We start from the raw sequence: 18,605 nt of genomic DNA on the forward strand, positions 1-18,605 counted from the left end.
AGAATAGCTCTCCTATAAATATGGCAAAATCAACATGCCATGAAGCTCAAAGTTGTATAGTCAGGCCAATGACTCAAAGTTGTACCATCTCTTAAAAGATTTGGCATTTCTGGACCAAAAAGCACAACAAGTAAAGAAGGTTAGGAACAATTCCTCCTCCTTATTACAGTTAAAAAAAGTTGCATGGGGCTTCCCTGGTGGTGCAGTAGTTGAGAGTCCGCCTGCCGATGCAGGGGACACAGGTTCGTGCCCCGGTCCGGGAAGATCCCACATGCCGCAGAGCGGCTGGGCCCCGTGAGCCATGGCCGCTAAGCCTGCGCGTCCAGAGCCTGTGCTCCGCAACGGGAGAGGCCACAACAGTGAGAGGCCCGCTTACCACAAAAAAAAAAAAAAAAAAAAAAAAAGTTGCATGGTAGCTTGGAATTTTGCATAAAACCCCACATTACACCTTGGAAAAGTCCAAGGGTAATCAGAACAACAGATTGGGGTCCTTTTTTTTTAAATTAATAGAACCCACAAAATTCAAATGGGAATTAATGAAATCAAAAATATTAAGCACCTACTGGTTTAAGAGATTGAAATTTATTAGAGACTCATGACCAATTTCCTTCTACCTTGAAATCAAGGTGTAAAAACCAACTATTAAGTGCATTCCAAACTTCTCCTATTAGCACAGGTAGAGTTTTCTGTCCATTGCCACCAAAGTGAAGTCACATTTCCTCTTGGTAGACAGAAATTCCACATCTGAACATAGAGTAAGTTAGGAAAAAATGACCCCTGTTGTTTATTACTATTGTGATTCTGAGATCTAGGATAACAAATATACTAGCAGTGAACAACGCAAATTCCTGGCAACAACTGTCAGGTTAGTGACTCTAACTCACTTCCCCCAATCACCATAAAATTTTAGTATGAAAAGAATTAAAACTACACTAAGCTGAACAAATAGGAAATAACAAGAAGCTAATAGCTAAAACAAACCCTAAGTTTGAAATCACTGCAATTGAGAAACTGAAAATAGGTGTGCTTCACCGCACCCTACCTCACAATTTTCAATTTAAATAATATTCCATGCAAAGGAGCATCAGGTTTCTGGATATAGATGTAGCCCTTCTTTAAGATTTAGTGAGCTGCAGAGTTTTCTGCAATTTTGTTTCCCTCCCCCAAAGTTTATTCAAGGTACTTAACAGAATCTTCCATTTCAGCCAAAAGATATGTGATTCAAAGATTTACTAAGGTACTCTATGCATTCTATCTGTACAGAAACAGCTATTAATTATTACAATTGGTTTATGCAGGATTAACATTTTTGGTGTTAAAATTGTTAAACGTCATGCTTACTGCACATCAACTCTCCATAATGAATCTCAACTTCACAATGATTTACCAAACATTTTACTTAAATTACTAATTAAATAACTGAAAAATGTACTGAGCCAAACTAAACTTAAATGGGCTATAAAGGAAAATAACCTTCTAAACAGTCCATATACACATCTCTTTCGAAACTGCCTTTGCTAGCTAGCCCCTTTCCCAAAGTTTTAGCCTGAAAAAACAGTAAAATCTACACAAAATTTTATTGCAATCACACAAGGGTAACATTAGGTCAAATACAACAAATACTATGATGCAATTTTACATTCATTAAACTACAGTTCAAAGCACAAATTTACACATTCTAAATACACTAAACATATCTAATGAAGTCACACTGGTCTTCCACTGACATTTGGTATATCTGGGTGAAAGACATTAACCTTACAAGACTTTTTAACACGAATCCTTAGTATAAAAACTGTGTCCTTGTATGTAAACGTTTTAATGAGGAACCCAATTAATGGGCTTCCATCTCCACTAAGTCATCCTTTTTTTTTTTTTTGCGGTACGCGGGCCTCTCACTGTTGTGGCCTCTCCCATTGCGGAGCACAGGCTCCGGACGCGCAGGCTCAGCGGCCATGGCTCACGGGCCCAGCCGCTCCGCGGCATGTGGGATCTTCCCGGACTGGGGCACGAACCCGTGTCCCCTACATCGGCAGGCGGACTCTCAACCACTGCGCCACCAGGGAAGCCCAAAGTCATCCATTTTGTTGCATATTTTATTTTAAACGCTTAAGGGGTAGGGCAAACTGGTAAGTTTAAATGTGGATACATTCTCTTCATCTCAATTACCCCCAGTGAATTATAGATGAGAGCTAATTTTGTCTGGTCCCAAATAGCTATTACTAGTAGTTTTTGTTTCCAAGAGAATTAACAGAATAAGGTTGTTCAAATTTTTTCCACACTGGAATGTAGACCAGACAAGCTTAACCTGCAACTTCAGATCTAAAAAAGCGTTAATGCCTGCTAAAGCTTCAGTGGAAAAGCTGTCTTCTTGGCTCAACTGAATGCAAGAAGGCACAAAGAAGAAGTTCTTCATCATTGTGTCTGAAGTAATTCCAGAATCTTGCATCTCATACCAATCACCATATGACATCATATAATAAATAGCTGGCCTCTGAAAATCATTAAAAGCAGATGGTTTGTGAAAGAATCTGCTCCCATGTTATCAAAGATAAGCCAATCTCCCACATTCAGCTCAGGAAGAAGACAGTTTTCGACAATTTGATCAAGCTCATCACAGGATGGACCCCAAAGGCTACTTGTAAACAGAGGCTCATCTTCCTTGTATTTCTTGTGAACCTCTGGAATGGTATTTAAGTCCTCAGACAGTTTACTTGCAAAAGAACCATAAACACCGTTGTTCATATAATACATGAAGGTTGGTTCATCACTTCCGGTTTTTCCTACTCCAGAGGAAAACTTATTTTCAACAACTTTCTTTGTAATGATATTAACTGCAAGTGTAAATGCAGAAGACACACAGTAGCTTCCGGGTTCAGAAATGATCTTAGTGTCAGATCCTTCAGGAAAGTAGACATCCAACAAAGGGCTGATAACATGATTAACCTCTTCCAATCGAAATTCGGTTCCTGTGAAGCCAATGTCTAACATGTTCATTGTGAAGCCAAATTCTCCAGCCATATCAAATACACATCGAGCATCAGATAGAGCATGCACATATACTTGAGATTCTTTGCAAGCACTTGAAACATGAAATTTAACCCCAATAATTTGGACATCAAGTTCCTTAGCACATTCCAAAAGATGCCTACATTTCTTCAGGGTAGTGCCAAACTTTGTTACCCTCTTCACCTCCAATATTATCTTCTGTTGCGATATGTAGTAAGACCTTGGCATTTGGGTGATCATGTGCAATTGTCTTCAATTTGACTTCATTGCCACATGTCATGATATTCACTCCAACTTTTGCTGCATACTTTATCTGAGACACTTGCTTGCAAGGACTTATGTAAATGATGTTTTCTGGAGATACACCCAATTCTTGCACTAAAGCCATTTCAGTTTTACTGGAACAAGCAAATCCAGTTCCAAGAGCTGCCCAAATGTCAAGTACAGCTGGAGTGGAGTTGCACTTTACCGTGTAGAATGGCTTTATCTGGGCCACTGTGTTCTGCCACTGACTGTGTTTCTTCACAATCTTTCCAAGATCTCCCCAAAAAAATGCATTTTTCCCTGTCAGGATATGTTCATAAACATAGTTATCAACAACATTTCCAAGGTTTGTTCCTTCATCTAACGGGCCAACGGAGCAGTTTGCATCGTCAATAAATCCTTTCATCTCAGCCGTATTCCACAAAGCCAAAAGTCATAAACCAGGAAAAACAAGAGACGGGCCACCAAGCCTTACATCTGGGTCCTTAGAATATGCAACAAAATGGACAAGTTAGGAGATGGAACCCGCCTATCATCATCTAGCTTCCCAAGGTGGCTCAGCGTTGAAGTCGAACTGCTCTCTATACTGCACTTCTCCTAGGCCCTCTGGGTAGCTGTATACTTGGTCAGAAAGTTCGCCGTGAGATTACGGCCCAAAGAGTCGGGTAAAGCGTCTTCTCTTTTTAGGCGGAATTTTAAAAGAGGGATGTGGTTACCTTGAGCAGAAATACCCAAGGCCGCCTGGGCCATAGGTTTCGGGGACGACGTTGGGGAAAAAGCGCGGCACCGACACCAGCAGTGCAGCAGTGGTGGCGGCGGCCGAAGGAGAGAAACAGAACAACAGCGCGGGGAGAAGAAAGGCGAGCGAGGACTGGGTGCGGAGAGGATTCAGCTCGTCACACCGCAGAGCAGAGAGCGAGAAAGGATGAGAAAAGGCAGAGAAGGTGAAAAAACGAAACACTGCAACCGAGTGAAGAGCCACAGAGTGTGGGGAATACAAAACATTTTTGAGTAAATTAAAGTAGACCTAAATAATTGGAAAGATATCCGATATTCATAGATTGGAATTAACATCTTAAAAATACTATTTTTAAGATGTTAATTCTGCTCAAATTGATATGTAGATCCAGATTGGGATTCTGATGAAAATGCCAGCAGGCTCTCTTGCAGAACTTGACAAGTTGACTTTAAAATTGATATGTAACTTCAGAGAAATTAAAATATCCAAAACAATTTTGAAAAAGAATTAGGTTGGAAAACTTAAAGTAAGGGACTTCAAGACTCACTGTAAAGCTACAGTAATCAAGACTGTGGTTTGGATATAAGGATAATCATATAAACCAACAGAACTGAATTGAGGGTCCAGAAATAGATCCATACTTACATGGGTCAGTTATCACTATTGACAGAAGTGTCAAGGGAATACAGTGGGGAAAAGAGTTGTTTCAACAAGTGCTACTGAAACAGCTGGATATCCATACAGAAAAGAATGAACCTCAACCCTTCCCTCACATCATATTTACCAAAAACTAACTTGATATGGGTCATACACTTAAATGTAAGAGCTAAAACTATGAAACTTCTAGAGGAAAAGATAGAGGAGAAAATTTTTGTGACCTTGGGATAGGCAAAGATTTCTTAGAGAGGATACAAAAAAGCATGAACCATTAAAAAATAAACTGACCTTCATCAAAAATAAAAACTTCTGCTCTTCAAAAGACACCATCATAAAAATGAAAAGCCACACAAGAAAAAATTCATAATACATATGTGTGACAAAGGGCCAATATACAGAATATTCCAGGAATGTCTTCCGGCCAATAATGTCTTCCAACAAACAACCAATTTTTTAAATGGCAATACATTTGCACAGATACTTCACAAAATAAGATATAAAATCTCAAATACGTGAAAATATGTTTAAGAGCATTTATCTCAAAGAAAATTTAATTTAAAACTACAATGAGATACCGCTACACATCCATTAGAATGGCAAACGTTTTAAAGACTGACTATATTAGACCAACTCTATTAGTTGTTAGGCTATGGAGCAACAGAAATTCTCATACATGGCTAGGGTTAGATAGAATGTTTCAACCACTTTGGAAATAGTTTGGCATTTCTTAAAAAGTTAAACATACACTTATCTTATGACCCAGCAGTATTACTCTTAGATATGTATCCAAGAAAAATGAGAACATATTTCCACAAAAAAGAGTTGTACATAAATGGCCATAGCAATTTTATTCATAATAGCTCAAAACTGGAAACAAGCTAAATGTTGTAACAAGAGGCAGATGGATCCGCAAATTTTGGTATATCCGTAAAATGGAATACTGTTCAGCATTTTTTAAGAAACTCTATGCTATATACAAAGTGGATAAACCTCAAAAACATTATGATGAGCAAAAGAAGCCAGTCTCATAAGAACACTTACTGTTTGATTTATATAAAATTCTGTAGGAGGCAAATTGATGCCATATCTTTTGCCTAGTATTATGAACAATAGGAGTGTTGATTGCAAAGGAATATGAGGGAACATTTCAGGGTTGTAGTCATGTTTTATATCTTGATTGTGGTGGTGTTTACATGTGTCAAAGTTCATCAGACTATACAGTTAAAATGGGTGCATTTTACTTTATGCAAATTATACTTCAGTAAAGTTATTTCGTTTCTTTTTCAAACAACTGGTCTAAAGAACAAACTCAGATTCTCTCAGACTAATATTCAGGACCCTCCACACTACTTGTCTACTCTTATTTCTCATACGCCTCAGATTCAATATTACCCTGAAATGCAAACAAGTTGGCTTTCAACCTCTCCTCCCCAAACAAGACTACTCCTCACTGCTACTCTTAGCTTCCTGGGTCTACATATACCCTCTTCATTCTGCAGAGCCCAGACTTATGGCCACCGCTTTCACAAAGCCTTCCTCTAGCTTGCCCTGAGTTTTTTGATTCTTTGGTATTTATACCACTTATACCGTTTCCGTTGTTCATTATCCGTTTTGTGTGTGTTCCTCTCATCTCCCAAAAGGCAAACTGTCACCCTTTGATATACAGCCAATTCTGGTTATTCCTGCTGGTTACGTTCCATATAGTTGCTGTAAACACTGAATTAGCGAATACTGAAGCATTGTTCCTAGGGAAAATACAGGGTTAGATTTTTTCTTTTTTTTTTTTTTTTTTGCGGTACACGGGCCTCTCACTATTGTGGCCTCTCCCGTTGCGGAGCACAGGCTCCGGACGCGCAGGCTCAGCGGCCATAGCTTACGGGCGCAGCCGCTCCGCGGCATGTGGGATCTTCTCGGACCGGGGCACGAACCTGTGTCCCCTGCATCGGCAGGCGGACTCTCAACCACTGCGCCACCAGGGAAGCCCCCAGGGTTAGATTTTTGTGAGACTCTGGTCACAACATTTTCATCCACCAATCCATACGTAAGCTTGTTTTATGTGTGTTTCTGTTTAAAGACACCTTATTTAATATATGTTGTTGATTCACTGAACTCAGCCAATAGCACTATATCTCATGACTGAATAAAGCTTATCTAACACACATATATTTTCCCTAATGCACATCAAAGCTTTCTTGTGCTTTGGAACACTAGACAGCACTTCAGCACTACCCTTGGGGGCTATTTTAAATAGGGAAATCACCAAGAAAAATGCAAAAACATGGCATTAAGTGCATTGCACAAAGGATGCTTATTTAGAGTATGAGAGATAAAATAGAGCAACAGCTTGTTCTGCCTCAGCTGGGAATGTGCATTTTGAGCAATTCAAATTTTCCCTGTACTACATATGTCCACAAATAACCATAAAAGAGCCATTGATTACGATTACAATAAATTTTAGCAAGAAAGCAAAGTCATAAATATGGAATCCGTGAATAAGGAAGCTTGCCCATACTTCACAGCATCTTGTACAGTGCAAGACACTTAGCTGGCATTCAATAATTAATTTATCCAGACAATTGGAAGGACAAACAGAAAGAACTAACTCATGACTTTACTTAAATCTCTATCAAGAACCCTTGTTTAAAATTCATTTTAGGAGGTGTGTTCAAGCTTGAAGACAAGTTCTCCAAAGTAAGATTTTGAGACTCTTGCAGAGACATATTGGGGGCCGTTGCTAAGGAGAGGCTCAGGAAAATATCATAGGACCATCTGCTATTTGCAACATCCATTAAAAAGAAGGGGTTTCTTGTTCTTTATTAGCAACCTAAAAGTTTTCTACTTCTGACTGAGGAGAATGGATAAAAGAAAAAAATTGATTGTCATGTTTCTAAAGCAAAGTGATATTTCCCACCTTACTTTTTGAAGAGAAAACAGACTCTTTAATTTAGCCCATTAAAAGTTACTTTCTAAGAATCAGTTGTGTTTCTATAAACTAACAACAAAATATCTGAAAAAGAAATAAAGAAGACAATCCCATTTGCAATAGCCTCAAAAACAATAAAATACTTAGAAATAAATTTAACCAAGTAGGTGAAAGTTCTGTACGCTAAAACCTATAAGACTTCTGTGAAAGAAATTGAAGAAGACACAATTAAATAGAAAGATACCCCGTGTTCATGGGTTGGAAGAATTAGTATAGTTAAAATGTCCAGTCTACCCAAAGCCATCTATAGATTCAGTGCAATCTCTATCAAAATTCCAATGGAATTTTTCACAGAAATAGAAAAAAACAACCATAAAATTTGTCTGGAACCACAAAAGACCTTGAATAGCCAACACAAGTCTGAGAAAGAACCAAGTAGGAGGTATCATGCTTCCTGATTTCAAACTATATTACAAAGGTTTAGTAATCAAAATAGTATGATATTGGCATAAAAAGAGACACATAGACAAATGGAACAGAACTGAGAGCCCAGAAATAAACCCTCACGTATATGGTCAACCAATATTTGACAAGGGAGCTAAAAATACTCAATGGGGAAAGGATAGCCTCTTCAATAAATGGTGCTGGGAAAATCGAATAATCACATGTAGAAGAATGAAATTGGACCCCTTTGTTACACTATTCACAAAAATTAACTCAAATGAATTAAAGACTTAAACATAAGACCTGAAAATGTGAAACTCCTAAAAGAATACACAGGGGGAAACCTCCTTAATATGGGTCTTGGCAACAATTTTTGGATATAACACCAAAAGCACAGGCAACAAAATCCAAAATAAATATGTGGCACTACATCAAACTAAAAAGCTTCTGCACAGCAGAAGAAACAATCAATAAAATTAAAAGGCAACCTACAGAATGGGAGAAAAATATTTGCACATTAACCTGATAAAGGGTTAATATCCAAAATATATAAGAAAATCATACTCAGTAGCAAAAGACCAAATCCTATTTTAAAAATGGGCAGAGGACCTGGATAGAGACTTTTTCTAAAGAAGACACAAAAAGGCCAACACGTACATAAAAAGATGCTCAACATCACTAATCATCAGGAAAATGCCAATCAAAACCACAATGAGCCATCACCTCGCACCTGTTAGAATGGCTATCATCAAAAAGACAAGAGATAAGTGCTGGCAAGGATGTGGAGAAAAGGGAAACGTTGTACGCTGTGGGTAAGAATGTAAATTGGTGCAGCCACTGTGGAAAACAGTCTGGAGGTTCCTCAAAATATTAAAAATAGAACTACCATATGATCCAGTAATCCCATTTCTGGGTATATATCCAAAAGAAATGAATTCAGGATCTCGAAGGTATATCTGTACTCCCATGTTCATTGCAGCACTATTCATAACAGCCCAAATATGGAAACAACCTATGTGTTCACCTACAGATGAATGGATAAAGTTTTGATACACACACACACACACACACACACACACACACACTCATGCACACAATGGGATATTATTTAGACATGAGAACAAAAGAAATTCTGCCATTTGCAGCAACATGGATGAATCTTGACAGCATTATTCTAAGTGAAATAGGCAGAAAGACAAAGACAAATACTGTATGATACCAATTTACATGTGGAACCTAAAAAGCTGAACTCGTAGAAACAGAGAGTAGAATGGTGGTGGCCAGGGGCTAGAGTGTGGGGGAAATGGGGAGATGTTGGTCAAAGAACATGAGCTTTCAGTTATAAGAAGTAAATTCTGGGGGTCTAATGCACAACATTGTGATTAAAGAACTGATCTTAAATGTTCTCACCACAAAAAAACAAATGATAATTTTGTGGGATGTTAGAGGTGTTAACTAACACTACTGCGGTAATCATTTCACAATATATAAGTGTATCAAATCAACATATTGCATACCTTTAACTTATAGATGTTATATGTCAATAATATCTCAATAAAACTGGAAAAAATTATTTCTAAGAATAACCTAGAAAAAGAGCAAAGAAAAAGTAAGAAGAGAACGAATAATTCTTTTCAAGTTAAAATGCCCCGTGTTGTCAGACACGTGGGAACATGAGTAATCTTGTACACTGCTAATGAGAGTATAATTTGGTACCAATTTTCTAGGAGGAGGTGGTTAGTAATATATGTCAAGAGCCCTAAAAATCCTCCCTTCTCTGATCCAGTAGTTCTACTCCTGGGAATTTATCCTAAGGAAATAATCCTAGATGCAGACTGGGATTTATATGCAATAATGTCCATGCAGTGTCATATAATAGAAGGACCTTGAAACAAACCAAAGCTCTCACAAAGGAGAAATGGTTCGATAAATAAATAATGGCATATTCACGTGTAGCTCAGGTGTTAGACTTTCCTTCCTCCCCAAACTCCTCTACCCTTTATTTTTAAGGTCATCTTTATTATATGATGGAAGGAGAATGTTTTATCCTAAGGGTCCTCACGGTACTTGCCATGCCATTTCCCATCCCACCTTGGACCGTCATTCCCTTCACAGATGTTCTCCAAAACTAGCACAATGATCACCCTCCCCAAGCCCTGCTGGCCCTGCCCCTTTTCACCTTCCCCTGCAGAGGACTGAGCTGGTGCAGAGGAAATAAATGTCTGCTGGTGAACTGATGCCAGGCTCTGGCCCAAGGAGATCAAGTTGCTGAAACAGGCTGCAGGGTATGGTTTTCCCATTTTACAGATGAGGAAACTGAGGCTCAGGGGAGCAAGTAGCCCAGTGTTACTTAGGTGATAAGCAGTGATGCCAAGATTTGAGCCCATGTCTGTCTGACTACAAATCAGAATCCTTTTCACTACAATATTCCCCTCTTCTGCACCTCTACCACTTCATTCCTCTTCAACTTTCCAAGTGGAAATTTATCCCATTACTTCTAGGAAGTCACCTTCCTGAATTGGTTATAGGGATTAGTCTCTCCACTACCTTGCAACCTGTGAAAATTTACCCCAACCACAAATGTCCTCATACTTTCACCACCTCCAAAATTCACTTCTACACATACACCCGTGCTACTGCAGTTTACTGGCGTTTTCTTCTCTTTTTTTTTGGTTGTCACAATTTTAAAAAATTCTACCAAGTGGACGGGGGGGTGGGGAAGTTAAATAGTTACTATATTTATACTGAGAATGGATTTAGGTGATAATAAAGGCAGATGTTGCTATAGCAACGAACGTTCTAGGATCACATACACATCTTTTTGCATTTGTGCAAAGTGCACTGGATTGTAGCTAACATCTCCCCGAATGGTCTGTGCAGAGCAGGGCACATTGACCATTGTGTGGTCAGGTCAGGGCCAGCTCACACACATGGGTCTCCTCAGCTACCAAAACACCGGCTGCTTTGTGACCACCTAGAGGGGTGGGATAGGGAGGGTGAGAGGGAGGGAGACGCAAGAGGGAAGAGATATGGGGACATATGTATATGCATGACTGATTCACTTTGTTATAAAGCAGAAACTAACACACCATTGTAAAGCAATTATACTCCAATAAAGATGTAACAAAACAAAACAAAACAAAACACTTGCTGCAACCTGGGGCTCCAGGTAGATCTGGATGCCAGCACAGCTTCAGGGAGAGCCATCGGGAAGCCGTGCTGTCTCCCGCCTGGGTAAACTCTCTCCCTCGCTCCCCTTTCTTTCGCTCTTTTTCATGCTGGTTCTAAATTATGCTAACTGTTTGATGACAGCCTGGGTTATTTTCTGAACACCAGTGGCAGGAGGAGGTTAGGGTATTCACTCTGACAATAACCCACCTTGGTGTGAGGGAGGGAACCCCAGGGCATGCCCTGTGTGCTGTGCAGCGAGAATAGCCCGGGGCCCCTTCCCCTGTGACCCCTCCTCTATTGGCTGGGAGTTCTTGCCCCAGGATCTTCCTACAATCCTCCTGACCCCAGGATCCCAGTAAGACAGGTGCCCTCCTTCACCCGCCCAGTCAAAGCCATCCCTCTGTGCATCACACAAAGGGGAAAAGACCTGGCTGGAGTGTAAAGGATGTGTGTTCTAGCTCTGCTCTGCCACCTAGGAGCTGCCACCTAAGAGTTGCCACCTAGGAGCTGTGGGACTTCTCTGAGTTGTAGTCCCCTCCCCTGTGAGAGAAGGCTGCATCTCTGGAGAAAGTGCTAACCTGGTATACTCACTCACAAGTAGGTGAAAATGATAACACCTGGCAAATGCACAGTATTCACCATTTTTACACAAAATATGAGCCTTAAACCAAAAGAATAAATGCCAAATTGTAGAAATTTACCCATCAAGTAACAGGCAAGGGATATGCTCTCACGGCAATGGGCTCCCATGGTGACCATCTACACGTAGCGCCATCATTTAATGACATGAACTACATCTGCCCACCATGAAGCCACTAGGTGCTCAAGAGCTCAGAGCTGGTACCAGAGGCAGGTAGGAAAATGGTGGTAGACATACCTTGTGATGGATGCCATGGTGGGCGTGTGCTTTGAGGAGGGACACCAAAACCACAGGGAAGTACTAGCTGTGTGAACTTGGGCAAGATACCCAATCTCTCTGAGCCACAGTTTTCTCATCTGTGCATTGGAAAAATGTCTGACCCACGAGGCTGTTTCTGGGTACACTAACCTTCGAAGTTCTGCTGGATCAAAGATATTCCAAAGGGGAGCACACATAGGAGTTCTTCAGATGTCTCCACTTTATAGTAGCTTTGCAGCGTCCACAAGAAGTGGGAGGCTGGTGCATATCATGCTCCCTTTGCTCCAGGAGAAGCTCAGTTCAACAGCTTTACAAGATGACATAGTGGGACAGATTGTCAGGTATCTCATCTCCACGGCCAGGGCTCCCCAACAGACCAAGTCTGAAGCGTCAGTAATTTGTATTGATGAGAAGAAAAGGCTGCTGTAGATTATTGAACTTGGCCAATTAACAAGTAAGCAAACACGCAATTGCAAGCCAGAGCCCTGGCTAACACAATGTACCTCGCTTATTTGATTTGACATGAGTCGTTTAGTTTTAATTAGGACAGTACTTCACGGTCTATTAGTAGGAGTCCTGTAGTATACCTTGTGGAAATAATGAAGGTTTAGCAATGAGACCTGTTTCAGCGCTCTGCTATTAAACCTTCACTGAGAAGGGAGGTGAGGCTGCCAGGCTCTTTGTGGAAATGACTGGGTTTGGAAATTAGCACGGTTAGAAAGATCTAGGTGAGACAGAGTCTGGCAAAGCCTCCAGGCTCCAGCAACCCAGGCACGCTCAGCTCACGGGACTGAGGACCAAGCCCACTGCTGAGCCCCAGGATCGCCCAGCTTTGCAGATCTCGATAAGGCCCGGAACACAACCCCACTCTCCCACCCGCAGTGGTACACAGGACAGGATGGAGGTTGCCCAAGAGAGCACTGAGGCCGTCACCAGAAGGAGAACGTCCCAACTCGGTCACACTTGACTTCTCGAACCAGAACCCTCCTCAGCAGACCACTTGTTCCCCTAATGGGAGGAGATTCAAGATTCATACCCCACTCTCATTAGCTGGTTGAGAACGGGGCCTCTCTCCCTTTCTTCCGCCTTCCCAATGCGCTCAGTCCAGTCGCTCCATTGTGAAATGGTTCTATTCATGCTCAGAAGTTAGATAGTTTGTTTGCTCCCCTCCCTCTCACATAGGAGCTCTTCAGATGTCTCCACTTAGCCATCAAGGAACAGGCAAGGGGTTCAATTTCAGTTTGAATTCCACACCTCTAGCCTTTCCTTTCTATCCCATCCATGCTCTCCTCCCAGCAGGCACTGGGATAGCTCCCGCTTCCCTGCCTCCCCTAAGGAACTGCCATCCTTTATCCCTCAGCAGAGAGGCATCCCCGTCACTGTTCTCTCTCCATCATTTGCAATTTCAGCCTTTCTCCTCTCATTTGTGGAGCAAGAAGCTTGTCTTTTAAAGCAGCTCCATGTGTCACTGAATAAGTAGAAGATATTTGCCTGGAAAAGGAGACAACTATTCCTGTCTCTAAAGTTACCACCATGTTATAAAAAGTGCACTGAACTGACAGACACAAGGAATACAGTCTAGGCCAGGTCTGCCACACCACCAATGCCAAAATCTTGAGTAAGTCATTCACTTCTCAGCCTCAACTTCCCTTTTATAAAAAGAGGGGGTTACCTAAAGCATTTCTGAGATGCCAGAGGAGAAAAAACTCATTTCCCCAAGGCCACCTCTTTTATACTTACTGTGCCACTACCCCTGTCCTGGGTCTCTCTCCTTCCCCCTCCCTCCTTTCCTCCCTCTTCCTCTCACCTCCTCCTCCCCACTTCTGTCTCTCTCTTAGAATTCAGTAAGTTATCACCAAGGAAGACACTTTGTAAATCCCTATCTCCATGTTTCTGCAGCACCATCCCAGGGTACCTAGGTTGCTCAACCAGTGAAAATAGTCCCAGAGGTTCCCAGCATCATAAGCAGGAAGAACATGGGTGGGGCCCCAACCACTATAATGGAAATGCTTAAAAGGAGCCCACAGATCTTCAGTCCTCTGCAAGGTGAAAAATATAGGAAACTTCAGCTCTTGGGAATAAAATTTGGAGCCCTGGACAGTGAATGTATTTGGGGCGGCAGCTGGGGGAATGAGTGTGTACATCATCTTGATTGACTCATGGGTTTTTTTGTGTGTGTGTGAACTAATGTTAATTTAACTCTACTAAGTGCTTGGCATTGACTTCAGTGTGATTAATGAGTAAGACACCAGCCCAGCCCTCAAGGAACTGTGTACAGTCAGGGACAGCGACATGGCAGAAGGTAATTACAGTGCAGAGGAGAGGCAGTGGTGTATGAGAGCACATCACAAGCTCCTGAAGACATTCTGGGGGTTAGAACAGACTTCGTAGAGGAGGGCCAGTCAAGCTAAGACCTGAAAGAGTGTCTTCATCTAAATCAGTCTCTCAGCAGCATTTGATGCACTTAATACCCCCTTCTCCCACTTGAAACCCTTGCTTCACTTCATTTTCCTCCAGTTCAGCTAATCCTTCTGAATCTCCTTTGCTGGAGGCTCCTTATCTTCTGAACATTTTAAATGTTAGAATGGGGCTTCCCTGGTGGCGCAGTGGTTGAGAGTCTGCCTGCCGATGCAGGGGGCATGAGTTCGTGCCCCGGTCCGGGAAGATTCCACATGCCGCGGAGTGGCTGGGCCCGTGAGCCATGGCCACTGAGCCTGCGCGTCCGGAGCCTGTGCTCCGCAACGGGAGGGGCCACAGCAGTGAGAGGCCCTGCTTTTGATCCTGAGACCTCTTCTCTTCTCTACTGCTCTCACTCCCTAGGAGAGCTCCTCCATATCTTGGCTTTAAGTACCACCTACTACTAGAAACCAGCAAATTTTTGTTTCTAGATCTGACCTCTCCCTCTCACCACTAACTCAACAGCTCACCTTCATGGTCTAACAGGTATCTTTTTTTCTTTTTTTTAATAGATCTTTACTGGAGTATAATTGCTTCACAATACCGTGTTAGTTTCTGTTGCACAACAAAGGGAATCAGCCTTATGCAAACACATGTCCCTATGTCCCCTCCCTCAAGAGGCTCCCTCTTGAGCCTCCCTCCCACCCTCCCTATCCCACCCCCTCTAGGTCATCCGCAAAGCACCCAGCAGATCTCCCTGTGCTCTGCTGCTGCTTCCCACCAGCCAACTATTTTACATTCGGGAGTGTATCTATGTCGATGCTACTCTCACTTCGCCCCAGCTTCCCCCTCCCACCCCATGTCCTCAGGTCCACTCTCTACGTCTACTTCTTTATTCCTGCCCTGAAACTAGGTTCATCAGTACCATTTTTTTTTTTTTTAAGATTCCATATATATGTGTTAGCGTGCGGTATTCGTTTCTCTCTTTCCTAACACGTATCTTTAACTTAACATCATGGAAACCGATCACAATTTCACCTCCCCCGAAAATACCTCCTCAATCTTTCCCTCTCAGGCCAAAACCTGGAGTCATTCTTTAGTTCTCTTTTTCTCTCACACCAACGTTCAAGCAGTCAGCAAATCTTGTATCATCTCTACCTCAAACACGTAACACTAACTTGGCCCCTTCTCACCACCTCCACGGCTCTCAACGTGGTCCAAGCCACCACATCTCCCTCTGAGACTCCTGCGTTAGCCTCCTAACACATCACCTACACTTTGTCCCCAAAATCAGAATGATCCTTTAAAACCGTAAGTTAGGTCGCGTCGTTCACCTGCTCAAAACCCCCTGTGGTTTTCTATGTCACTCAGAATAAAATCCAAAATCCTTCCCATCCCCTAGAAGAGCCTGATGTAACCTGGGCCTCCACCTCTCTGGTCTGGACTCCCCCCGCTTCCCCGCCAGCCACACCTCACCACGCTCACGGCTCCAGCCATACAGGCCTGGCTCCTCTCCCCTGAACGTGCCAAGCACCACCCTCCACTCCTCCCCTAGGTCTTCCCTGTCTGCTCGACCATCTTCTGCCGGATGCCTCCCGTCAAATGTCGTCTCCTCAGAGGGACCTCTGTGGCATAGATAGTGTTACCTATTGTATCAGGGGGGTCTTAGCCAGATGTAGATGGAACACCCATCTTTGAAAAGATCTTTTTGTGATGGTATTCACAGAGGAAACCAAGAATAGCAACGCTGGGAGGCTGACACCACCCTTACTCCTGAAGGGGGAAGACAAGGAAATGGTGCTACCAGAGCCCTTCCGAGAGCTGGAGCCGTGGGTGTGAGAGTGCCTGGTGGAGCGGTGGCTATAGGAGAACAGTCACTGCAGAGCTCTGGCAGAGCAGGGAGCACAAAGAACATGGGCCCGCCCTTCCCCACCCTCGGCTCTCCTCCTGGTGTACCCTTTTGGCCAAAGCCAAGCGGGAGTCAGAGGGCTGGGGAGCCCTGGCGATACAGTCCATGGAGTTTAGGCACAAGAGCACGGAGCAGGGCAGAGAAGGACAGAGAGCAGATCTGGGATAAATGAAGTTACTCAACACATCAGTATTTCTGGCTCCTCTCCTTCCAGGCACAGGGTAGGTCCCCACATTCCCTGCTACCCTTGAAGTCAAGTACAGCATGCAACTTGCCTTGGCCAGGGTCACTTCCAGACATAAGTCTTCATGTTCCCCCTTCCACCTCCTATAATGACCAGGGACAGTCCAGAGGATGAAGACAGTCAGCCTGGGCTCCAGAGTGATAAAGATGTGGAGTAGAATCCCCGCTGTCCCACAGCAGACAAGCAGCATATGAGCAAAAGGAAGCCCCTGAGATTGGGGAGTTGTTCTGTCATTGCACTTTCACCTAGTTTATCGTGATCCACTTCTGCTGAAATAGCAAGCTGTCTCACCATGATACCTTCCTCTGTCTTGCTTTCCTCATCCAATGGATCACCACCTGATAAACTGCGATATTTATTAGTTGTCTGTCTCCCTCCCCTCGTATGTAAACCATGGGGGCAGGACTTTGGTTCACTACCAATTCTCAGCGCCCAGAGTAGCACCTGGTTGACAGCAGATGCTAAAATTCTTTGTCAAATAGATGAATGAATAAATGAGCGTGTAATGACTAACATATATTATTAGTTATATCCTAGACACATTCTCAGGAATGATGTCTAGGTGATTCTGAGGAAGTGAAAGATTAAACAATTCGCTAAGGTCACCTGGCTTAAGTCATGGAGTGGGTGGTGAAGGCATTTTGACTCCAGAGCCCAGGCCTGTGACAACTTTGCCACTTCCCAGTATGAAGGGGGCTTGGTGGGGAAGCACAGGAGAAGCCATTCTGGCCAGAGACTGGAGAGGGCCAGGCAGCCTACCTACTGCAACGTGTTAGTTACTGCTGGAGCCAAGAGTGATAACCAATAAACTATACAGGGTAACAGGGACAATTAAAACTGTGTTGGCTATGTACAAATAATGCTAATTACAGTCATTTATGTGAGTTGCTTACCATTTCTGCCTAATTACCACGCGGCACAACAATTATGTAGATCTTTAATGTCAACCTAAGTTTCCTGGAAGTTTTATTTGATTATAACGGTAAAAGCTAAAAACAAGTAGTCCATCATGAGTTGGTTGCTCATGGAGACTGGTTCTCTGCCCAGAATTTAAAATTAGAGAGGAATTACCTTGTCTTTACCAGCCACTGCCTGTATTATTAGTGATCTTCCAGGTATAAACGTTTCACCTGGACTAGAAACTCCTTGAGGCTGGTACTATCTCATTTTTCCTGGTATCATTATCCCCTCCCCACTTGGAGCCCAGCTCAGCCCTGAACAGAAGGGGGCTCCTACACCATTGTTCATCTGTTGGAGCTCTGTCTTTGGAAGAAATGGTCCTGCCTCATGTGCCTCTGAGTCTCTTCTCGTTGCCTGGAGGCTGAGGAGTGAGATTGGCTGAAGGGTGCCATGTCTATACCAGCTGTGACCATGGCAAGGGACTTTCCTGAGCCCTGTAACAGGCCTTCAGAAGAAGGAGGGCAAGGGTGGGATAGAACGCTTAGTGGCCTAGGGATAGCTGAGAAGAATTCAGGAAATGTAATAACAGAGAGCGCCAGCTGTCCGCCTAGTATCTACTCTCTTTCTTGAGTGAAGAGAGTTTTAGCTGGGCACATGGCAGCCCAGATAAAGGCCATATTCCCAGGATCATTTGCAGTGAGGTGTGGCTAATGGGATGTCAGCAAAAGTGATGTATGCAAATTTAAGACCATGACTTCAGAAGGAAAGGAGTGAACCTCCCCCACCCCCTTTCCCCTCTTTCCTCTGCCTGGGGTACAGGCAGGATCTTAGAACTTAGGCAAGCCTCCCTGGACCCAGGATGGAATGCAGATGTGGAGATGCCGGAGCAGCAAGATCAAAGGAGCCTGGATGGTCAGAACCATGGGACTGCAGTACCACACCATTGCAGAGCAGTACAACCACGCTCATGCAATAGATGTATGTCACTGTCAAAGCACAGAAAATAGTAAAATGTAGTAAAATAATTAGGAGGTGGTGAGTTTTCATTGC

The 18,605-nt window shown here is 42.9% G+C and overlaps 1 protein-coding gene across 1 annotated transcript; it reads right to left on the minus strand.

The window, feature by feature from the left end:
- Positions 1 to 2,168: 2,168 nt before the first annotated feature.
- On the minus strand, positions 2,169 to 3,350 carry LOC132515803 (antizyme inhibitor 1-like). The gene is given in 2 exon segments (XM_060142155.1): positions 2,169 to 2,529; positions 2,532 to 3,350. Coding segments are annotated over 2 exon segments (1,068 nt in total). The 5' UTR covers positions 3,250 to 3,350; the 3' UTR covers positions 2,169 to 2,179.
- Positions 3,351 to 18,605: the final 15,255 nt, after the last annotated feature.

The sequence above is a fragment of the Lagenorhynchus albirostris genome, chromosome 2 (genome assembly GCF_949774975.1).
Source record: "Lagenorhynchus albirostris chromosome 2, mLagAlb1.1, whole genome shotgun sequence".
Lineage (NCBI taxonomy): Eukaryota > Metazoa > Chordata > Mammalia > Artiodactyla > Delphinidae > Lagenorhynchus > Lagenorhynchus albirostris.